The following is a 19,325-nucleotide window of genomic DNA, read 5'->3' on the forward strand; positions in this document are numbered from 1 at the left end:
CCCATGCCAAATAAATATTAAGTAAGGAATTCTACTGACTAGTCAAGTTTGTTATCTTCACCAGTGTAGAACTCCAAATGCTCTGGAGTTAGTCTAAGTGATGAAAGATTCCACTGCCTCCCCAAACTCCAAATATTACAGTTCTTGATTGCTTGAAATAATGTGTCTTTACCTTTGATACTTGTTTGAATCTGGGAAATGCTGTTACCCTAGGAGGAATACATAAAACCTTTCTCCTACCTTTCTCTTTTTCTGGTTTCTCCTCCACAAAAGTTTCTGGGGTTACTAGAAATTCTGTCTCATGCAGAAGATGTTCAGATTTTTACATCCAGTGAATACCACATTACATAGATAATACACCTTAAAGGGTACTTCCCAGACATGTGAGAACTCAGACTATATGTACAAAATGCTACTATCTTCAACAGTGGGAAGAAAAATAACATTTTTCAAATTCTTCTCATTTACCAAGTCAATCAGAATATTTTAGAAGGGAAGCCAATCTCTTTTCTGTTGAAGACACTAGATTTCTACTCCTGATCTCCCTGGAAGAGGGTCTGTTACTTCACTGCTAAACCTTGATGTCCAAACCAGTATTTTTCAAAACGATATTTACGGATTGGTGCTGCTGAAAATGAAGAAGGCACTCCCTTCAGGGATTGGTGTTATCTTCTCCTTCATGTTGAGTTCTGATATTCTACGGGGACGTGGGCCTGCTGGTACCTCTGGTTCATCCTCCTCCTCTTCTTCATCTTCACCTACTTTAAATTAAACATTCTTTTTACTATAAACTAAAAAATATCAAGGATTTGTTCATAACACAAGAGCATAGCTCGTATGAGAATACACATGGCTTATAGGAAATATGTATTTGTAGCAATACTCTAAAAGTCTATAAAGCCATATGTGAACATCCAAATGTTGTCACAAGCTCTCATACCGTTTGTTGCGGACATGTGGGTGTGTGCATGAGTGCCCTGAGTGCATGAACAGGCTTTGCTGGTCCTGAGCAGCCTCACCTGAGGACTCCTCTGGGGTCCAGCTCAGCTCAGCCCTGGCAACCTGTCCATGCCTGAGCTGAGTGCTGAGTTCTGGGCACTGGGTGAGCACTGTGTGCTCAAAATTCAGGACAGATTTCTGTGACATGCATCCAGACAATCAGGAAGAACTGATTTTTAGATAAGCATGTTCACTGGGCCAAGAAAAGATTGACCAAACATCATCAGCCCCGGAATGTCCTCTTTTGCCAAATGTTTCAGAGAAGTTTAGAATTTGCTCTCCCATGCAGATAGGGTTACCAAAACAGTCCTGAGGCTCACACTATTAACTCTCAAGTGCTGCTTGCTCTCTCTAAGAAGCTGCAGAAAATGATAATACTTAGGCCCATTTGTCCACTGATAAGAGAGCACAACTTCACAGACTTCAAAGGAATTGATTCAACGTTCACCAAGAGCAAATTCAGGATATTTTAGCAAACAAATGCATTTCTAGGTAGTATTCACATACCTGGTACATCACAGGGGGGATAGGGATCTTTATCCTCCTCCTCTCCTTCTCCATATTCACCAATTGTCACCTACAGCAATGAAAGGGATGCAAGGGAAGAAAAATAAATTTTAATACAGAGTACAAAGCCCACAGAAAGCAAACCAAACAGGCCTCTGAAGTCAGAGAAGGGAGTTTTCTGAAGTTTTCAGAGTAACTCTGAAAACATAGAAGAGTCGACATTTTACTACTTATTTTTCAAAAAATATTTTTTGATAGAACCAACACACTTTGATAAAAGCAACCAAGAATGTTTGAACATTCTACTTAGAGTTTATCACTCACTGATCTCATTGGCTTTATCAAGCAAAATACCTTACAGGGATCCTAAAAAAATCACATTTTTCTAACATTAACCATTTTGTTCTCTAGGAGCTTCCCCTCTCAGGACATCCTAGAACCAAAAGGATTTTTCTAGTTTAAGAGATACTGTGGTATCTCTTTGCATCCTTGCAAAGCTTTAGATCTAAGGTTCCTTTTCCTGGAAAAAGTATGTAGGAATGATGGGCTTATAAAAGAAATTGTACAATGCACAATACAAAGTATTCCCTAGGAAAATCAGTAAAATTGCTTTTTAGAAAAGAGACAAGTTTTAGGATAAACACCTTACTATCCTTGGGCTTCTTTTGGTCACCTTCTGACTTCTCACTTTTTTTATTTTCCAGACTCTCCTTTCTATAAAACAATACAATAGCAATTACAAAGCATGCCATGTAAAGACAGACAATTTTAAATGAACTATACCAATTCTATGAAAAGTTGAAAGCCTTATAATAAAATATTTTAAATATTTTGTACAGCTGCAGGTGTCAGAGTAATAAAATCTACTGCATTTGAATGCAATGATCCATTTAAAAGATTATGATTTTGAATATAATTCCAGAGGCTAATCCCTAAAACATTCAATGCATGATCATTACTCCTTTCTAGAGGGATAAACTGTGCCCTTGGACTCATACAAACAACTTTCATTGACTTCAACAGGCTTGCAGTGATTTCAAAAGAAGGTTTTTTACTTGTCTATATAAGGCTTAGAGAACTGATTCCACAGGGAGCTGTGCACTGGCAACAACAGATAAATTCTTGTGCTAATTGCACAATAAATCCTACTGTTGCAATGTTTAAATATCAGTTGGTTTATCATCACATTCTTAATTCACCCCAATTGCTACTTAACTTTTATCTAAAATCATACTGTTTGTCTATTATTTTAGTGTCTAGACAAACCCTCTTATTTTTTTCCTGAGTCGGGCACATTTTGAAGATGCTAAAAACATTCATATAAAAAATTCCTTCTGGAAGAATTCCTTACCCTCCTCCTCCCCTCTCCTGCTGGTTCAACATGCCCATCTATTTTACCTTGCATTCTTTTTTCTTTCCTTTTCTTCAGCTTCTTCTTTCTGAGCTGTATTTAGACTTTCAGCATCTGCCAAGTTATCCACAGCAATGGCCAAGAAGACATTTAGCAAAATATCTATTTCAAATCATTTTAAGGACATTATGCTTTACCATACTTGTGTGGTTTATTATCAGCATAAACACTGACAATGTGAGAGATATAAAACACATGTTCCCAACCTACAGCGTGGAGGTTTGTGATGCTGGAGTGTGGTGCAAATAACATCATTTAATGGACCAGATTGATACTGGCTGCAAAGTGAGCAGAGATCCATTAAGGTCACGGGTTTTAAAATAGCAGAATGCTTGAGGTATTTTTTTAAATAAATGAAATTCAACTTCATGCTAGCCTGAGCAATTCCAAATATGAAATTGTCTACTATAGTTGAAGACTGTTCAGGCATTTTGAAAAATTCATTTTTATAATGCACTGCCTTTTATGTCTACAACAATCTATATCAAATTCAGTTCTTCAGTCCATATCAGTTAATCACAAATACTGATACAAATACCATATAGTGCAGAAAATACAATGGTTTTGCCCTTTCATCACCTCCTGACCTTCTAAGAACTTCTGAGAATGGCTGTAACTTGTTTCTGTATGGGGCCAAGGAAGCATTTCCAGCTCACTAAAGGCAGGGAAGGGGAATGTTCCAGCAGTTTATCCTCAGTGTCTGTGTCCTGGTCCCTGCCCTGCAGAGCATCCCTGGCTGCACCCAGCAGTGTGGGAGTGCTGGGGATGAGCAGCGGGAGCGTCACTGCCCCACGGACCAGGCTCCAGCCTGCACTGCCAGGGGGACAGACACAGCAGGCAGGGTAAGGCCCTGCTCCCAAGGAAGGAAGAGAGAAAACATTCTCTGCTTTCTGCCGGCTGGAGATGGCCTGGAGATCACTAACTCTGGTTCCTCAGGGAACAGGGCACAAGGAAAAGTCCATTTAAACGACTCGGCACATGCAGAGAGCACTTCCCTGTGGTCATTTACCCCTCTCAGGGGGATTGTGTTGATGTCCCTGGCACACAGCCCCAGCCAGAGATGTTTCCAGCCAGTGTAAAGGATACAGTTACCACAGATGAAGAGGATAATGAAATATATACAGACAATCATGCCTGAGGATGAGGGACCACCGTATGCCATTATGCCATCATACATGACAGCATTCCAGTCCTCCCCTGTTAGGATCTAAAGAGCAGATATTATGAGATTAGTAGTGACTCAGCACCAAAAGTGAATAGAAACATATTTCCTCTGCCCACACAAGACAGCTAACCTTCTGTATGCATAAAACAATACCATGTTCTTTTCATGCATTGTTTTAAAATTCTCATTTAAACAAACATCCCTGAAAGCTTAAGCTTAACTCTACCTGCTTCTATTTTGTGCTATGTATTTCTGTGACTGAACTTCAAAGGCAAAAATAATAAAAATAAAGTTTTATTGAAATTTTATTGATCTTGGCATGCCAAAGTAAGAGTCCTGGTTTTCAGTAATGCCACATATGTAGCAATGCCAATAAATGTCCATCACTTAAAAATCAAGTTAGTATATATTTTAAGGTTCCTTTTTTCTTTCTTTAAATACTGATCACAAATCTGTACTAAGATAAAAATTCCGAGTATTGCAATGCATGCTTTAGGGGCACTTCATATTTTTCTAAGTAACTTCTTTAAAAATATCAGTTCCATCCTGAGAAAACATGTAATACTCACTCTCCTTCCAAGCACTTAAATAGTTGTTTAAAAAAATTAAATGCATGCCATTTTCTGAAATTCATTTTTGGAGAGCTAAACCTATCCAGCTAATTTTCATTGCTGATGAACACGCAACAGATTGGTTGCTCTTGAGTGTCTTCTAAAACTGAAGGAAAGAAAATCAGAAAATCTGAAAATCTGAAAAAAAATCTAACTCAGCTGAATTGGAGAGTAAAGCCTTAAGTTTTTGTAGGGGCAATGTCAGGTCAAATGTGAACACTTTTCCCCAAAAGGAAATTTCTCATTAATATTTCCTTATCTTGAAATTAAATAGAAAGAATATAAGTGAAAACTAAACTCTAAATATGTCCCTATGATTTCACAAGCAGCAGACAAGTTTGCCTTAAGATTTTAGTGAAACCTGTTCTAAAAAAATTAATGCCTGTTTTTATGTTATATGACCTCTATGTAAATATGCACTCTTTAAAGGCCTACTATTTTTTTCTTGTTTGAGAACAGCTGAAATGTTACACAGCTAATGAAGTTAAAGAAAATAACTTGATCAAAATAAATATAACACTCCACCTCTTTTTCTAGTCATATGTTTGATGGACAAAGGAGATTTAACTCTGTGAGGTAACATGACAGCATTGTTGCATAGATAGATCAAAGAAGATATGAAACAAATGGTACAAATGGTGCAAAGTTACCAGACTACTGAATTTAATGAGCAGAATGCTACTTAAAGTAAACTGAATAAATAGTATTCATGATTTTATTTTCAGGCAACATGATCACTTAAACAGTTTTGTTGATCAAAGGTAAAATGTCTCATACGGGATGAAAGAAAGTTACCTGGAATACAGTTAAAAGGGCTTGTGGAAAATTATCGAAGGTGCTCCGTTTTGTTTGAGTTTCATCAAAATTAAATTTGCCTCCAAACAGCTGCATTCCAAGCAACGAGAAGATTATGATGAAGAGGAAAAGCAGAAGCAACAGTGAAGCAATGGACTTCATTGAGTTTAACAAGGATGCTACCAAGTTGCTCAGGGATGCCCAGTGCCTATAAATTAAAATGCGTGTGTTAACACACACAAAAAAACCCCAAACAAAACAGTAAAAGAGCAGTGCATGATGAAGTATTACAAAACAATTGCTGATCACTCTTCAGCTATCCTTAGAATTAGCAGTATTAGATAATCTTACCTTGTTACTTTAAAAATACGCAGGAGACGAACACAGCGAAACACTGAAATTCCAAGGGGTGACATAATTTCCAACTCCACCAAAATGGTTTCAACAATGCCACCACAAACAACGAAGCAATCAAAGCGGTTAAAGAGAGAAACAAAATAGGCCTGTAGGCCCAAGCTGTACATCTTTACTAACATTTCACAGGTGAATAAAGCCAGAAGAACTTTATTTGCGATATCTGGAACAAAATATTAAAGAAAAAAAATTTCTGAATTGCCTCATAGATTCCATTTTTATTTTAACATATTAGTACTATACTTTCTATACGAGTTTGCAGCTTTTTGCTCTAAAAGGAAGTACTGTTTTTTTTATGTTGGACTGTAGTTGATGCTTAAGTGGCAAAAGTTACACAAGGATGTAAAGCTTCCTGCCAGCTACAAACTATTCATCTTTCCAATCTGTTGTGCAGTTCACGGTTCCTCAGCTCACAGCTTGAGTCCACACTGTAACTTAAGCAACCAGCCCACAGCAAGTTCTGCTGTGCCAGTTCCCACTTCCTTCTCATCTTTCAAGCACAGTTTCATGATAAAAGTACAGGTATTTACAATTGTCAGGTCTGTGCTGCTGAGTTACTAAGCTGTGCTGCAGCTATAGAAATCAAAGATCACATTCAGTCATTTCTTTTATCTCCCTCTGGCTGGGCTGAATATCCTTCAGACAGCAAACAACAAAATGGCAAAGTACAAAAGTAGCCACTGATAGAACACAACTATCCATAGTCAAGACCAGGAGAAATATTTTTTGACTGTACCTTGGATCTGGGTCAGCCAGTCAGGTTGATTGTAATGCTCTGATGAGATAGTTAATGTGTTCAAAAAGACCAAGACAATAACAAGCCAATAAAATGTGACAGATTTTACTGCAGCCCTACATTTTCTTCTGTTAAAGCGGTTCCAGCGACGCCAGCGTCGACTGAAAGTTCAAATAAAAAGAAATTTATTATTATATGGAAAACACATATGAACTTAAGGACAGTTTCTTCTCAGTAGAGAACAAGTGCAATTGTGTATGTGTGAGCAGGTGTATTGTCATGAATATATGTATAATACTTCAATAGCTATGTAAATTATTAGCAGTTGCAGATTAGTGACTGCTAACGTGTTATTTCTTTTTCTGTATTTCCTTATAGATTTCTAAATGTAAACCACAACATTTGGAGACTCCAATTGCTTGTGACATAATTAGATTAAGCTGCATTTAACATTTCATTGGGTAACAAAATATATCTATCGTTCCAAGGCCCCATACGCTTAATAGCAATAAAAAAGTCAATTAATCAACTCAGAATCCAAATTAAATTCAGTCTAAAACTGTAGGTTTTGAGTTAAACCACAAAGAGAATTCTGTCAGGATTAAACAGAATAAGAATACTGAGGTCACCTTTTAGAAATCTACCCTATAACATCAGAAATCTTCTTCAGTAATTTCTAGAGATTTCTACTGATGTGCCATGAAATTGTGTCAGTGGTCAAATGTCTGTGAAATAAATAAGAGTGACAAGTTGAGGCTGTACCAAGATATGAGTTGGATTCACAAGTGAGGATCTCTTTGGACTCATAAAACTAGATTTCTCTGCTTCACTTCTGGGAACTCCGTTCAAGCGTTAACTAAGTTTTCTTCGTGCACCTTAAATTTGTACTTGTAGTAATGGAAATTAATACTGGTTTCAGATATCAGTACAAAAGCCCTTGCAGTATTCTAACCATATAAAGGAAAAACATCCTGTCTTGACCTAAATCAATGTGGTATTCAAGAACATTCTTATCTTGCCAATCCCCTGCTCTAAGGGCACTGTCCACGGCCATCAGCAGGATGTCTCACTCCCTGGGTAGGTTAAACTGACTTTTTTTGCACTTACAGAACATCCTATCTTTGAAGTCCACGAGACAAGAATAATAATGGTGGGATATCTCTACTTACAAGACTCACAAGCAGGCTCAAACTCTGTAACTCTCAGCTTTCAGAAGCCAATGGGACTATCATTTTGTTTTCCCCAAAAAGATGTGTGGAACCAGTAACAATAGACTATAGCTAACTGGTACATATATGAATTTGTATGAATAACATAGGCATACATAAACAGACTACAGAAATAAAACAAAAACTCAAAAAGGAGAATAGCAGTAAATTTCTCCATTAGACTGATACAAGTAAAGGCATGGTCCTGAAGATTAACTTCTATTTTGACTTGCAGTGGAGCAGGTAGGCAAGCTTGCAATGAAAAACATTTTCTATTTTGATCCAAAGGCATTTTGACATTACGGTCAAAACAATATCCTTGATAAGTTATGGCCTGACTTACTTTGTGCTCAAACACAGTGTACTGACACTGCAGAGTAACATTCCAGAAGCCAGAGTGAGGATCAGCCCAGAAGAGTGAGAATTGGACCAAGACTTGGCATTTACCTTAGAATGTGATTATAAGAGGAAAATACTGACCTGAACTTGGATTTTGAGATAGTTTGACTAGAAGAAAAGGAAAACACATTTTTAAGAATGGGAAAAAAGTAATCAACAAATTCATCTTCTTTAGAATTTTTTACTGGTATTACATATACATAAAACTGGTATTACATATACATAAAACAAACTTTTAAGAAAATTCATCATGCATGCTGAAATTCTTTTGTGTGTTATTTATTTTCTGAAATACCATTTCTAAAGCCTTACAAATTTTCTTAGTGAAAGAAAGGAAATCTTTAAAACTCAGTAAATAAACCTTGAATAAACACGTAGAATATGACTGAGAGTCATGAAAATCTGATCAAATAAATAATGAACACCATTGGTTACAGAAATACTCCCATACATTCGGTTATTGTCTAAAAGAATACACATTCTCCAGGTCATGCACAATTTAACAGAAAATATTTGGTTTTACTTGTCGTTAGAAACTTCCATTCTTTTCTTATAAGTTGGGACAAAAATCATCTTTTATAAAAGCCTTCAGGAAATCATGATTCCACTGCAACCTGAGTTGAATTGTTTTATATCTTCTTAACCTGAGAATTTTAGGAACGCTTTAATACTCTAATAATTGGTCTAATACCAAACTCCTGCAAGTGCCATACAAAGCCTGGCTATCTCAAGGCACTTTTGGCCAAACAAGCAGTGGGGAGAGAAGGATCCTTTGCAATGCTGAGATGATGAGGTGGGCGCTTGGCACCCACCCTTGCACTCACCACAGACTCCCACAGCACGCCGGGCTCTCCCCTTCCCCGCTGACGTTCTCCGTGTTCACTGACTCGGTCTCACTGGTGGGCATGCTCGCTGTGGGGATACAAAACTGCCTCAGAGCCTGCACACAGCAAGGCACTGCACAGCTGGGATCTCCTGGCCTGAAGCAGGAATGCCTCCAGCTCTGCTGAGAGCTTGGAAGATCTGAGGAGTCATAGATGAAGTCAGATACTTCATCAGTCCTCCTCTCCCATCAGAAGGAAGCACACAGAATTAATACGTGTGAATTGTGGTGCTTTGTTTGTTTGTTTCTTCCTTTCTTTTTAGTGATTCAAGGTAACTGCTTACAATTCACTGCAGAATATAAAGTTAGAGGAGATTTGTACAGAGTATGCTACTTCAGCAGAGAAATTAACCTGAGCTAGATTCTGTAACTTTCACAGAAATGTTCTGTTAACACTTTGGAGGCACTTTTCAATTGAAGTGCTGTTACCAAGCTCACTGATTCCAAGAAATATCACAAACTTCTGAAAGTAGGAACAATCACATCGTGGTCACACTGACCACTCTTTGCTTTTAATGACACTAAGAACTGTTGAGGCAAGATGCCAGAAATGTGCCTGCAAATACTGTGTGAGCAGCAGGCAGCAGCACGGGGAATGGGAGAATGGTCCTTTTAATCATGATGAGAATTACTGCTAATAAAAAGGGGACAATTACATTTGCCACAGAGTGAATTACTACACGTATAGAGCATCATTACTGAGTGGTTAGCAATTGTAGCTGATGGTTTTTTAGATAAAGTTCATTTTCAGCTAGGTCATCACCATTTGTCTTCAAATCAACTGAAATACAGAGGGAGGACACCTTATGTCAAAAAGTGTAAGGAAATTATGAATAGCCAAAGTTCTCAGTACTTCCTCGGGGAGAGCACTGCTTCCATGTCTGCAAAGCAAGCATGAAAGGAAAACCTCAGGAACAAGAAAAGTGTAAATTAATGTTGCTGATTTATACAGTAGAAATACAATTTAAAGTAGGAAACATAAGAGAGGTGCAAGATACACTGAAATTACTGTAAAACAGCAAGAACAAAAGTAAAACAGAGCATTCTAAATGTATTCTGGTGTGTACCTTCCAATATTTTAATGGTTTGCTTGTTTGGTTTATTTGGTTTGGTTTGTTGGGAAGGGTTTAAGCCAATGTCTGTGGATTGAGAGTACTGAGAGCAGAACAGCCACACTGCCAGCTTCTGATAGGGAAATCTCCCTATTTTGGTAGCCTAAAGGATGATATGAGATTTAAGAATCAGACCCTGAATTTTCTGATTTGTGTATAAATCAGATACAAAGTGATAACTGTTAGAAACAGTCTCTCTGCACAGCCTCAACACTGACATGAAGACAGAGAGGAGTGGGAAGTGCTGGTTTTGTTTCTGTGCCCATCAGTCCCATCCAAGCTGGAGACTGACAGCTCTGTGCAGGCCAGGTGCTCAGCTACTGTTTGCAACAGCTGAGAAACTGTCCCCATAAGCAAGTCACTGTTATATGAAATGTTAAACAGAGTGGCATAACAAAATGTCCATGCAGGTGTTTGAATAAACAAAGCACTTCAGGCAGTAAGCACAGCAAAATCTTCTTTCACAAGGTTCTTCTGTTCTGATGATTTTTTAAAAATATTACTGTAATGACTTTATGTATTAAAAGTCTCTGGTTAGCACCTGCAAGTGTCTTAATTCTAACATCATGCTTTCCTTTATAAATCAGTTTTTAAATAATGGATTTTGCTAGTCCTGTAAGAACTTCACAGCGTTTGAACTCTGAACAGTCAGAGTTCAAAAGGAATTTCACTCAAAAGTAAAGGAAAAAAATTCATGTTCAAATTCAACTATTAAAATTTCAAAGAGTTAAAAAAAATCACAAAATTATTTCAAACATAGTCTCAAGGCTTTAGAACTAAGAACTTTTATTTTAAAATGTCAGTGTATTTTGAAATAAGTATAAGGGGTTTCCCTGTCTGCTAAAGAACTGAACTGGTTGCCTTGAGCCAGGTGACTCAAGTGCTGTTAGAGAATATAACATTATAGTCACCTAATGATGAACATTTCAGCGCTTGTGATGGGCAGCTGCAAAATAAGAGTGCACAAGTCTTGTTTCACACACTATTAAGAGCTGCCAGGAAAACACAGCTAGACCTTCTGCCATGATTACTTGCAAAAGTGCAATGTTGTCCCACACTTGTATTTCAAATTTATCAACTCTTCCATCCCCTGAAAAAAAAATCCATTTCTTCATTAAGTGTCACTCCACTGAGTGACAAAAAACACCTACATTTAATCTAAGTAATTCAAATGCAGGTAAAACTGAAGACTGTAATTTTAACTCAAGTCTACCCTGACTTTTTGTTAGTCCACAGTAAGAAATACCAGCCTCTTTTGACGGATTATATGAAGAAAAACAATGTAAAAATATCTTTGTCCCTATTGACATGAATGTCAGTTCTGCTAATTATTAAATACATCAGAATGTTAGTGTGTGTTCCAGACACCACAGGGCTATTGCTCCATCTCTATCAGGGACTTGCAGGTGCTGTATTACAAACAGAAGAGGGAAGAAAAAGAACCAATTCACATTAGAAACTCGGCTGTCATTAAACTGCAATTTATATGTCAAAATTGAAACTTGACAGAAGTACTGAGAAAGGCACCGTGTGGAAGTCCAGCTCCAGCAATGCCAGCAAGTCATCAGGTCTTTAGCCAGAAGAAAAGAGCAGCACTGCATGTCCACATCCACTCTGCTAATGCAAGCAATCTGCCTGGTCTGAAAACAACTCAATTCCCTGGCCACAGCTCCATAAGGGCAGGTGGTGTCCATGAGGCAAACACAGCACACAATTTTGAGAGACTTTAGAGAGACTGATCTCAGCAGGGTCAGCTCTGAGATCTGTAAACCGGCACCCCACTATTGAAAGGAAGATGCCAAATTTTCTCCCTTTTTTTATTCAACTTTTGCTCTTATTTTACCAGCATTCTTCTGGGAAGATTATCTAGATTTCCAGATCTAATAATCTCTTCAATTAAGCTAAATGGTTTCAAACAAAAGAATGCTTGCATTAGACAATATAAGCAACTCATAGAGCATGCAGCTTAATACTTTCCTGAGTGGATAGAAAACAGGTCAAATACATCAACTACTACATTTTGCTTCTGTGGATAAGAATATAACATGAGAAAAACAATCCATTGTATTCACGAGGTACTCTATGGAGTTTTCAGACTTTGGAGCAGGGATTTCAAACTGCACTCCAGGATGTAACATAACTAATGCACAGTGAAGAGCAAGCCACTGTCTATCAGCAGTGATGTGCCCTTGCCAGGTAGAGTAGAAGAAATAAATTCCATAATCCTGAAATACAACAATTCAGTGTCATCGTAGATTCCAGAAGCAGGCTGAATTACAACCTGAATTGCTGAATTGTGGTGTCAATTATTATTGTTAGAAATGTTTTCGTCTCTAATGTAAACGATTAAAATTTTAACCTGTTTCAACTTCAACTGTGCATTTTCAATCCATAGGCTGATGTCATTTTCACACTGGTGCATGTTGGGCAGCCTTGTGCTGAAGGAAAAGTGCTGCAGAAGTGGAGAGATCTGCATAGCTCATCAGTATTGGCTACTGCAGAGAATCTTGGCATTATTTTAAACTGGCAAAATTTTACATCAGTCTTACAAAAAATGTCATCTTCCATTTGCTAGTAATAGTCAACCAATTCCTTGAATTCCAAAATTTTCCTAATTCTTTCTCAAATTAGTACATGAATTTTCTGAATCCTTTTTACCAAATCTTGGAGGTAGTCGAACAGGAAAACAGGGTTTAAAAGAAAAAAAAAAATCCCCAAATTGGCAACATTATAATTGCAAATTCATGTCAAATTTCCCTAAGTCTGCTGTATGCCAAGAAAACACTTCAAAAAGAAGTGGCACTATCTCTTCTGACTGTGAAGCTTCTTTGGGTAAATTCGGTTCAAGGAGAGTCTGCTGGGAAGATGTTCTCCATGACAGTGTAGCAAGATATCTTTTTTCATAATGCAGATTTAACGTTGTTGTAGATCATTCTTATGGGCTCTCTCTTTTTATAGGCAGCCCATGGAAAAGCAATATAAGGTTGGCTGTATAGCAATGGAAGGAAAGCAAATTAAACAGGTTTGGTTACAGTAGCATTACTGAGCTAATCACTTGTAGCCTGAAGGACGACCCTGTGAACCTTGGGAATGTTGCATATTCTACACACATGTTGCTTTTAATAGAAATACAGGTAGAGGGAACACGAAGAAAAATATTTAGTGTGGTTTCTAATCCAGAGACAGTCTAAGCTTCAACTGCTCAGATCAGCATAATCATCTCAGGAGGAAATAAACTTGGGCAATTAATTTGTGCTCTGGAAAAACACTACTCACAAAAGGTGCACCTGCCCTGTAGAGCAGAAGAATCCAAGTCAGTGCCCATGAGTTTGGGATGCCTCTGACCTGCAAGGTCAGGCACCAGGGGTGACACAGCAGCCACTGCCAGCAGGTGACAGTGACATTGTCAGCCAGTGCCAGGCTGCTTCCCGACAAACATCAGAACATGAACGTGCTCATTTAAGGGCTGTGTTGAAATGCATAGTTCAAAGTAAAATTGCAACTGTGTTCTCACAATTTTTATAGAAGAACTATTTCAGCATGTAGAGCTGTGTGAGCTATCAGACCATATATATGAGAGTTGCACAAACAGTTTCAAGCAGACTCAGTGTTTGTACAAAATGAGTCTATCAGGTTGCAGCAATTTCTGACTTAGAATTCTGCATTCTCTAAAGTAACTGGATGAGAGTTTTCAGCCTCAGTCTGGGCCACAGAAGTGATTTTTAGGACAGCAAGAAAGCCAGTTGGTCAAATAACTTAGTTGCAGATAGGATTAAAATTAGATCTCCTAACAACTTAAATTGTGCTCACATCAAAACAGGACATTTGCCAGGACGTTTGGCTCATGACAAAACAGGACATTTGCTATTAAAACAGGCAGATTTGAAAATAACTATCCTACACTAAACCTCCTGTCCATCTCCAGGGAAAGAGATGGATGGTGGGGAAAAGTGAATAAAACAAATTACAGAAACAAAACTAACAATAACAAAAGGAGATACAGTAAAAAGCCTGTGTTTTGTTAGATTCTATATCATAAGTATCAAAAGTAAATAGTAAATATTATCATCATGCTGTTCTAAGCTTACACTATGATGCATTACAAAACTTGCAAAATACTTCTATTACTTTCTTCACACCTACATTTAAAATATCTTTTTGATCTGGTTTACCTGACTTCTGAAAAAGAAAAGCTGTTCTTCAAGAACAGCCACAGACAAAGACACTTCAGTGGAAATCTGAATGGATTAAACACTCTGCTTTAGGGAGGTAGAGCAGCACCTCTATTTCAAACATGCACTTCAACCAGCAGGAAGGTCTGCATGCACGAGGGGTTCCATGCTACAGAGGGTTGTGCCTTGTTCAGAGAAATGCAAACAGTCTGTGCTCCCGAAAGCTCCCACATCCAGTGCAGTATTGGCACAAAAGGAAAGATCAACTGCAAATCCGAACACGTTTTACCATGTTTATTGGAAGAACGGCCAAAGCAGCTAAGTCTGCTTTTCTTCTTGTCTTCCATTAAGTCAGCCAGTGTAAGCCCTGGGGAAGCACATGTAATCCCAGCAGTGACGCGGGAGGTGGCAGCAGTCGCAACGCAAAAAACAAAAACGTGTCCGTACACACAACACAGGTAAGGTTAGGCAAAACAAACCGAAATCACCAGCAGCACAACCGATCACAGCTAAACCCCTCACCTCTCACTGATCCTTGCATTTTGAGCTAAATTTGCAGTGTTTTGAAGGCAATGGATGTTTTTTCATTGACTTCAGGATAATCAGCTATTGGTTCATAATAAAGACTTCCAATATTCACTAAAAGCATGTTTACAATTCTAGTAGTTAAAAGGTATCCTGTTATTCAACAGCATTGAATACCTGCCCATTATTAGCAACATGTACAAATACATAGGATTCATAAATAAATTACTTAATGACTTCTCTGATTAGAAATTTTCAGATGCTGGAGAGGGGCATTGCAGGAACCTCAACTACAATTTTAAAATATTACGTGAGAAACTATTCATCACTGACTTAACCATCTTTGAAATCTCTGCCTTTGCCTGCCACAGAGATCTTCTGTATTTTAAACCCAGAACTCTTCTACATCATTGAAGAGCACCATGGTGATCTTCCATCAACATAAACCAGCAGTAATCTGGATCACCCAGAGGTTTAGATATTCAAAGCAGGGACATAGTTGCCTGGAAGCCTCAACATTATTTTTCTGACTATCTTGGGACCCAGCTCTATTTCATGCTTCCAAGATGGCTCAAGAAAAAATATCATCAATATATTTCAACTAAATTTATTTCCTAATAGTATCTGAAATGCAAGGAGGAAGAGCAACTCAGGAACTCCTTTATGGGCTGTTGTAGTTGATATTAAAAATTAAATACCAAGCCACATATTTAAAGACGTGCATAAATCCAGGAGTGCTTGGAGATTGCCTATCCATTGGAAATTTCCACACAAAAGCATGTATGTCCTACCTGAAAGTAAATTCTTGGCATTTCTCATAAAGCTTTTTTAATTACTTTCCTTCTATTTTCACTCTGCAAGTCTTTTCTACAACCTTTAACTTAGCCTAAAATTATACCTAAGTTAACAGTTTAGACTTAAAAGTTCTTTCAAACTCAGTAGCTATGCAAAATATTTTTTTATCTGTATGACCTCAAGGCTGTTTAAGGAATGCCAGAGCAAATGGGGGTTTTTTTGCCCCCTATTAACAAACATCTAATTTGAACAGAACAAAAAAGAGTTCCCTGGATTTCACCTGTTTTCAGTGGATTTCAGTCCACTGGCATCCCAGCTGACAACTCAGTCATCCAACACTCTATGCATCACCTACAATTCTACACAGCAGCCTTGTACAAAGTGCATTTACTCCATAAAATGTGCCATCTTTTACATCTCAGGCTTAGGATTTTATACCACTACTCAATCCCACAGGTCATGTACTCCTTCCACATATTAGTAGCAATAGCTAAGTATAGAGAACTCTGGCATTTTTGCTCTGTTTTAGATAAAAATTTTACTTGTGCAACACATTTTCCAATACAAATAAATTATTCCTTTCCAGTGATGCTGGAATCTATGCCAACCCACAGGTTGCCTTCCAGCCTCTCATAAAATCGGCATCCTTCCAGCCAGTTCCACACTCCCATATTCTGCTTTTATTGTGAACTAAAGGACTAATAAAATTCTGAAACTCAAAGAACTTGAAAAGCTACTACTATCTCTGCAATACAGAGATAAGTTCAAAAACAGATACCTCAATATCAAACCATGCAATTTTTGTCACTTACTGCACCTGAAAAGTACTGTGACTTAAAAGAACAGTTCACAATAAATTATCAACACTAGGGAAAAAGCAATGATAATAATGTATCATTTCAACACAGAAAATACTATTCAGGGTTGTCTTCGACAAACCATTTACCCTTATAAATACTCTATGGTATCTAAATGACCACATACCATAACTTTCCAGAGTATAACATTAATAACAAGGTGCTATGTAGCATTAGAATATACACTGAAATTTGGACTTCAGCTTTAGACTTAGTGTTAAATCAGTAACCATATCCTGAATCTGTGTTCTCATTTATGTACTGCTCTAAAACTTCTCAAGAAAATTTTAACTACTACTCTGCAAACATGACAAAGAAGCTAAAATAACCCCTGCTAAATTATGACATTAAAATACTGCTGTTGCTATAATTTTCAGATATATGGAAATCAATTATAACTTTAACAGGTTTTATAGTATCGTGAAATTAACTTGCTCTTACACCTTAGAACTCAGATTAGAAGCACAAGAGGGTTACTACAGGATAAATTACCTGTTTGTAATAGCCTACAGTCAAATAAATACACCATAAATTGTATTTCTTAGTGTCAAGGGAAATCCCACAAGATTTCATTTATGACACAGCCAGTTAAGACAAGCAATAAAAAGTATTTCTTTATATTGTATTCTGAATACCCAAAAGAAAGACCCAGAATGTCATTTCCCTATTTCAACAACAACAGCAAAAAATCCTCAGCATTAGCACAAGGTTATTTCTTGACCGTAGCTTTGGCTGTATTTTTAAGCTCTTTATATCACTATTATTTCCCTTGCATACACCCACAGGAAAACACATTCTAAGGATTTACAATGACACTTAGTGGCACGTGGCTTCTCTGCACTAACTCTTTTCAGAACACAAACAAAGCAAAGTTTATAAGTCTCAGCAGTGACTGAATGCAGACAGTGATTTATACATGGACACCCCAAGCAGAATTTTGTTGTAAGATTTCAAATTACCTTCCATGACTCAGCATCTCCATATTAACCAACACTTGCTCTGCTAACAAACACTCCTGCAAGCTGGGAAAGGGAAAGCCCTGGGCAAGCTGTGAACCCTGTAGAGTAACACCCCCAGGAGGAGTCAAACTGTGCCATGGAAGGAGAGAGGAAAGAATACGTACTGTTCCTCTTGCCTTCTTCATCAGCCTCTTCATCATTCTCGGGGTCAATGTCTTCTGCCTGGGTAATCCAGTCTAAATATCCCTTCAGATCTTCTTCAAGCTGTTGTTTTTCACGTAGCTTCTGAAAGTCCCCTCGGGCCTTGGCTTTTTCTCTTTCTTTGGAAAATTCTCTATCAAATGCAGATAAAGCAGAAAAAACCACTGCTTGATAAACTTGCCAGCATTTTGATCAAAGCCTTGATGCTGCAGATTAACACAGTGACACAGAAAATACACCGAAGATTTGAGCATTGCTTTGAAAACAAGGTAGAGGTGCAAAGAAGTCATGGCAAATCCCTACAACATCACATCTCAACTTTCAGAGCTTTTATGATTTAATCAAAAACTAAGCAGTATTTTTGATACTTCCCATAAGGGAACAGTCTGTTCTCTAATTATTGCTCCTCTATACAGATTTTTAAATTGCTTTTATCTACAAATAGAACCTAACTTGCAATAATGAAGCAATTTCACATTTAAGTATTAAGTTTCAATGAAAAGGAAATTCTGGTAGCCAGTTCTAAAATCCTTCCTCTCCCAGCCACAGTCCATTGGCCATGTCCAAACCCACAGTATTCCAGAACTCCGCTACCGGACTCTCCCTTAACTATATCATACACTGACTCCTGTGCTGTTGGAAATTTGCTCTCTGCAACAGAACCTAGAAGTCCTGTTCTCACAGACCAGAAACAGAAACTTAATTCTCTATCTCACTGCCCCATTCTCAAGACAATGTATTGGACTGTCTATCCAGTTTAGTTCATTATTAGAATCAATCCATGAATTATCATGGAATGATAATAAAAATAATGAAATCATGCTCTTTGATGAGGAGATTGGATCTAATGGCCTCCTAAGGTCTTTTTCAATCTGAACTACCCCATAAATCTAAGATTCCCTGAATCTCCCTGAATGACTCAGGACAACTAACAAGTATATTCTCCCCCCACGACACCTCACATGCCAACATTATTACAACTTCTGATTTGATCCACAGCTCCAAATGAGTGTACTCCCTTTGCTTCAAGGATGAACACATTCCAGTTTACCTGAGTATCAATATTTAGCATTAGGGGCAGGCAAGGCTCTTTAGGACTGTACATACAATTCAGTATTTAAAGTTAAGCTTGTTCTGACCAACATGTTAATCACTGAAGGGTTTGGGCTGGGAGATACCTCAAAGCTAATCCCATTCCACGTTCCTGCTGTGGGCAGGGACACCTTCCACTAGCCCAGGTTGCTCCAAGCCCTTTTCAACCTGGCCTTGGACATTCCAGGGATGGGGCAGCCACAGCTTTTGTGGGCAATCTGTGCCAGGGCCTCACCATCCTCCCAGGGAAGAATTTCTTCCTAATATTAATCTAAACTCACTTCATTCAGTTTTAAGCTGTTCACCCCTTGTCCTATTGCTACTGACATTAATCTTACAATAGGGATTAAGTTAAAAAGGCTACAGAAATTTCATTTACTATGAATTTGCAACTCCTTTATTTATTGGAAAATTTCACTAGAAAATATTCCCTAATTAATACACTTTTAAGGGGAAATTTATTGAACTACTCAACAATATCCTT

The 19,325-nt window shown here is 37.8% G+C and overlaps 1 protein-coding gene across 6 annotated transcripts in view; it reads right to left on the reverse strand.

The window, feature by feature from the left end:
- CACNA1D (calcium voltage-gated channel subunit alpha1 D) overlaps window positions 1-19,325 on the reverse strand; it is a 172,461-nt gene that overhangs the window by 64,386 nt on the left and 88,750 nt on the right. For all 6 annotated transcript variants that reach the window (XM_083869460.1, XM_083869461.1, XM_083869458.1 and 3 more), the window contains 11 exons: window positions 17,713-17,882; window positions 9,070-9,157; window positions 8,327-8,353; window positions 6,639-6,799; window positions 5,840-6,065; window positions 5,489-5,696; window positions 4,004-4,124; window positions 2,905-3,019; window positions 2,151-2,220; window positions 1,507-1,576; window positions 617-761 (listed from right to left, as the gene is read on the reverse strand). In XM_083869460.1, coding sequence (XP_083725586.1) covers window positions 617-761; window positions 1,507-1,576; window positions 2,151-2,220; window positions 2,905-3,019; window positions 4,004-4,124; window positions 5,489-5,696; window positions 5,840-6,065; window positions 6,639-6,799; window positions 8,327-8,353; window positions 9,070-9,157; window positions 17,713-17,882 — 1,401 coding nt within the window. The remainder of the gene's footprint in view (window positions 1-616; window positions 762-1,506; window positions 1,577-2,150; window positions 2,221-2,904; window positions 3,020-4,003; window positions 4,125-5,488; window positions 5,697-5,839; window positions 6,066-6,638; window positions 6,800-8,326; window positions 8,354-9,069; window positions 9,158-17,712; window positions 17,883-19,325) is intronic.

The sequence above is a fragment of the Zosterops lateralis genome, assembly GCF_965231275.1.
Source record: "Zosterops lateralis genome assembly, chromosome: 11".
Lineage (NCBI taxonomy): Eukaryota > Metazoa > Chordata > Aves > Passeriformes > Zosteropidae > Zosterops > Zosterops lateralis.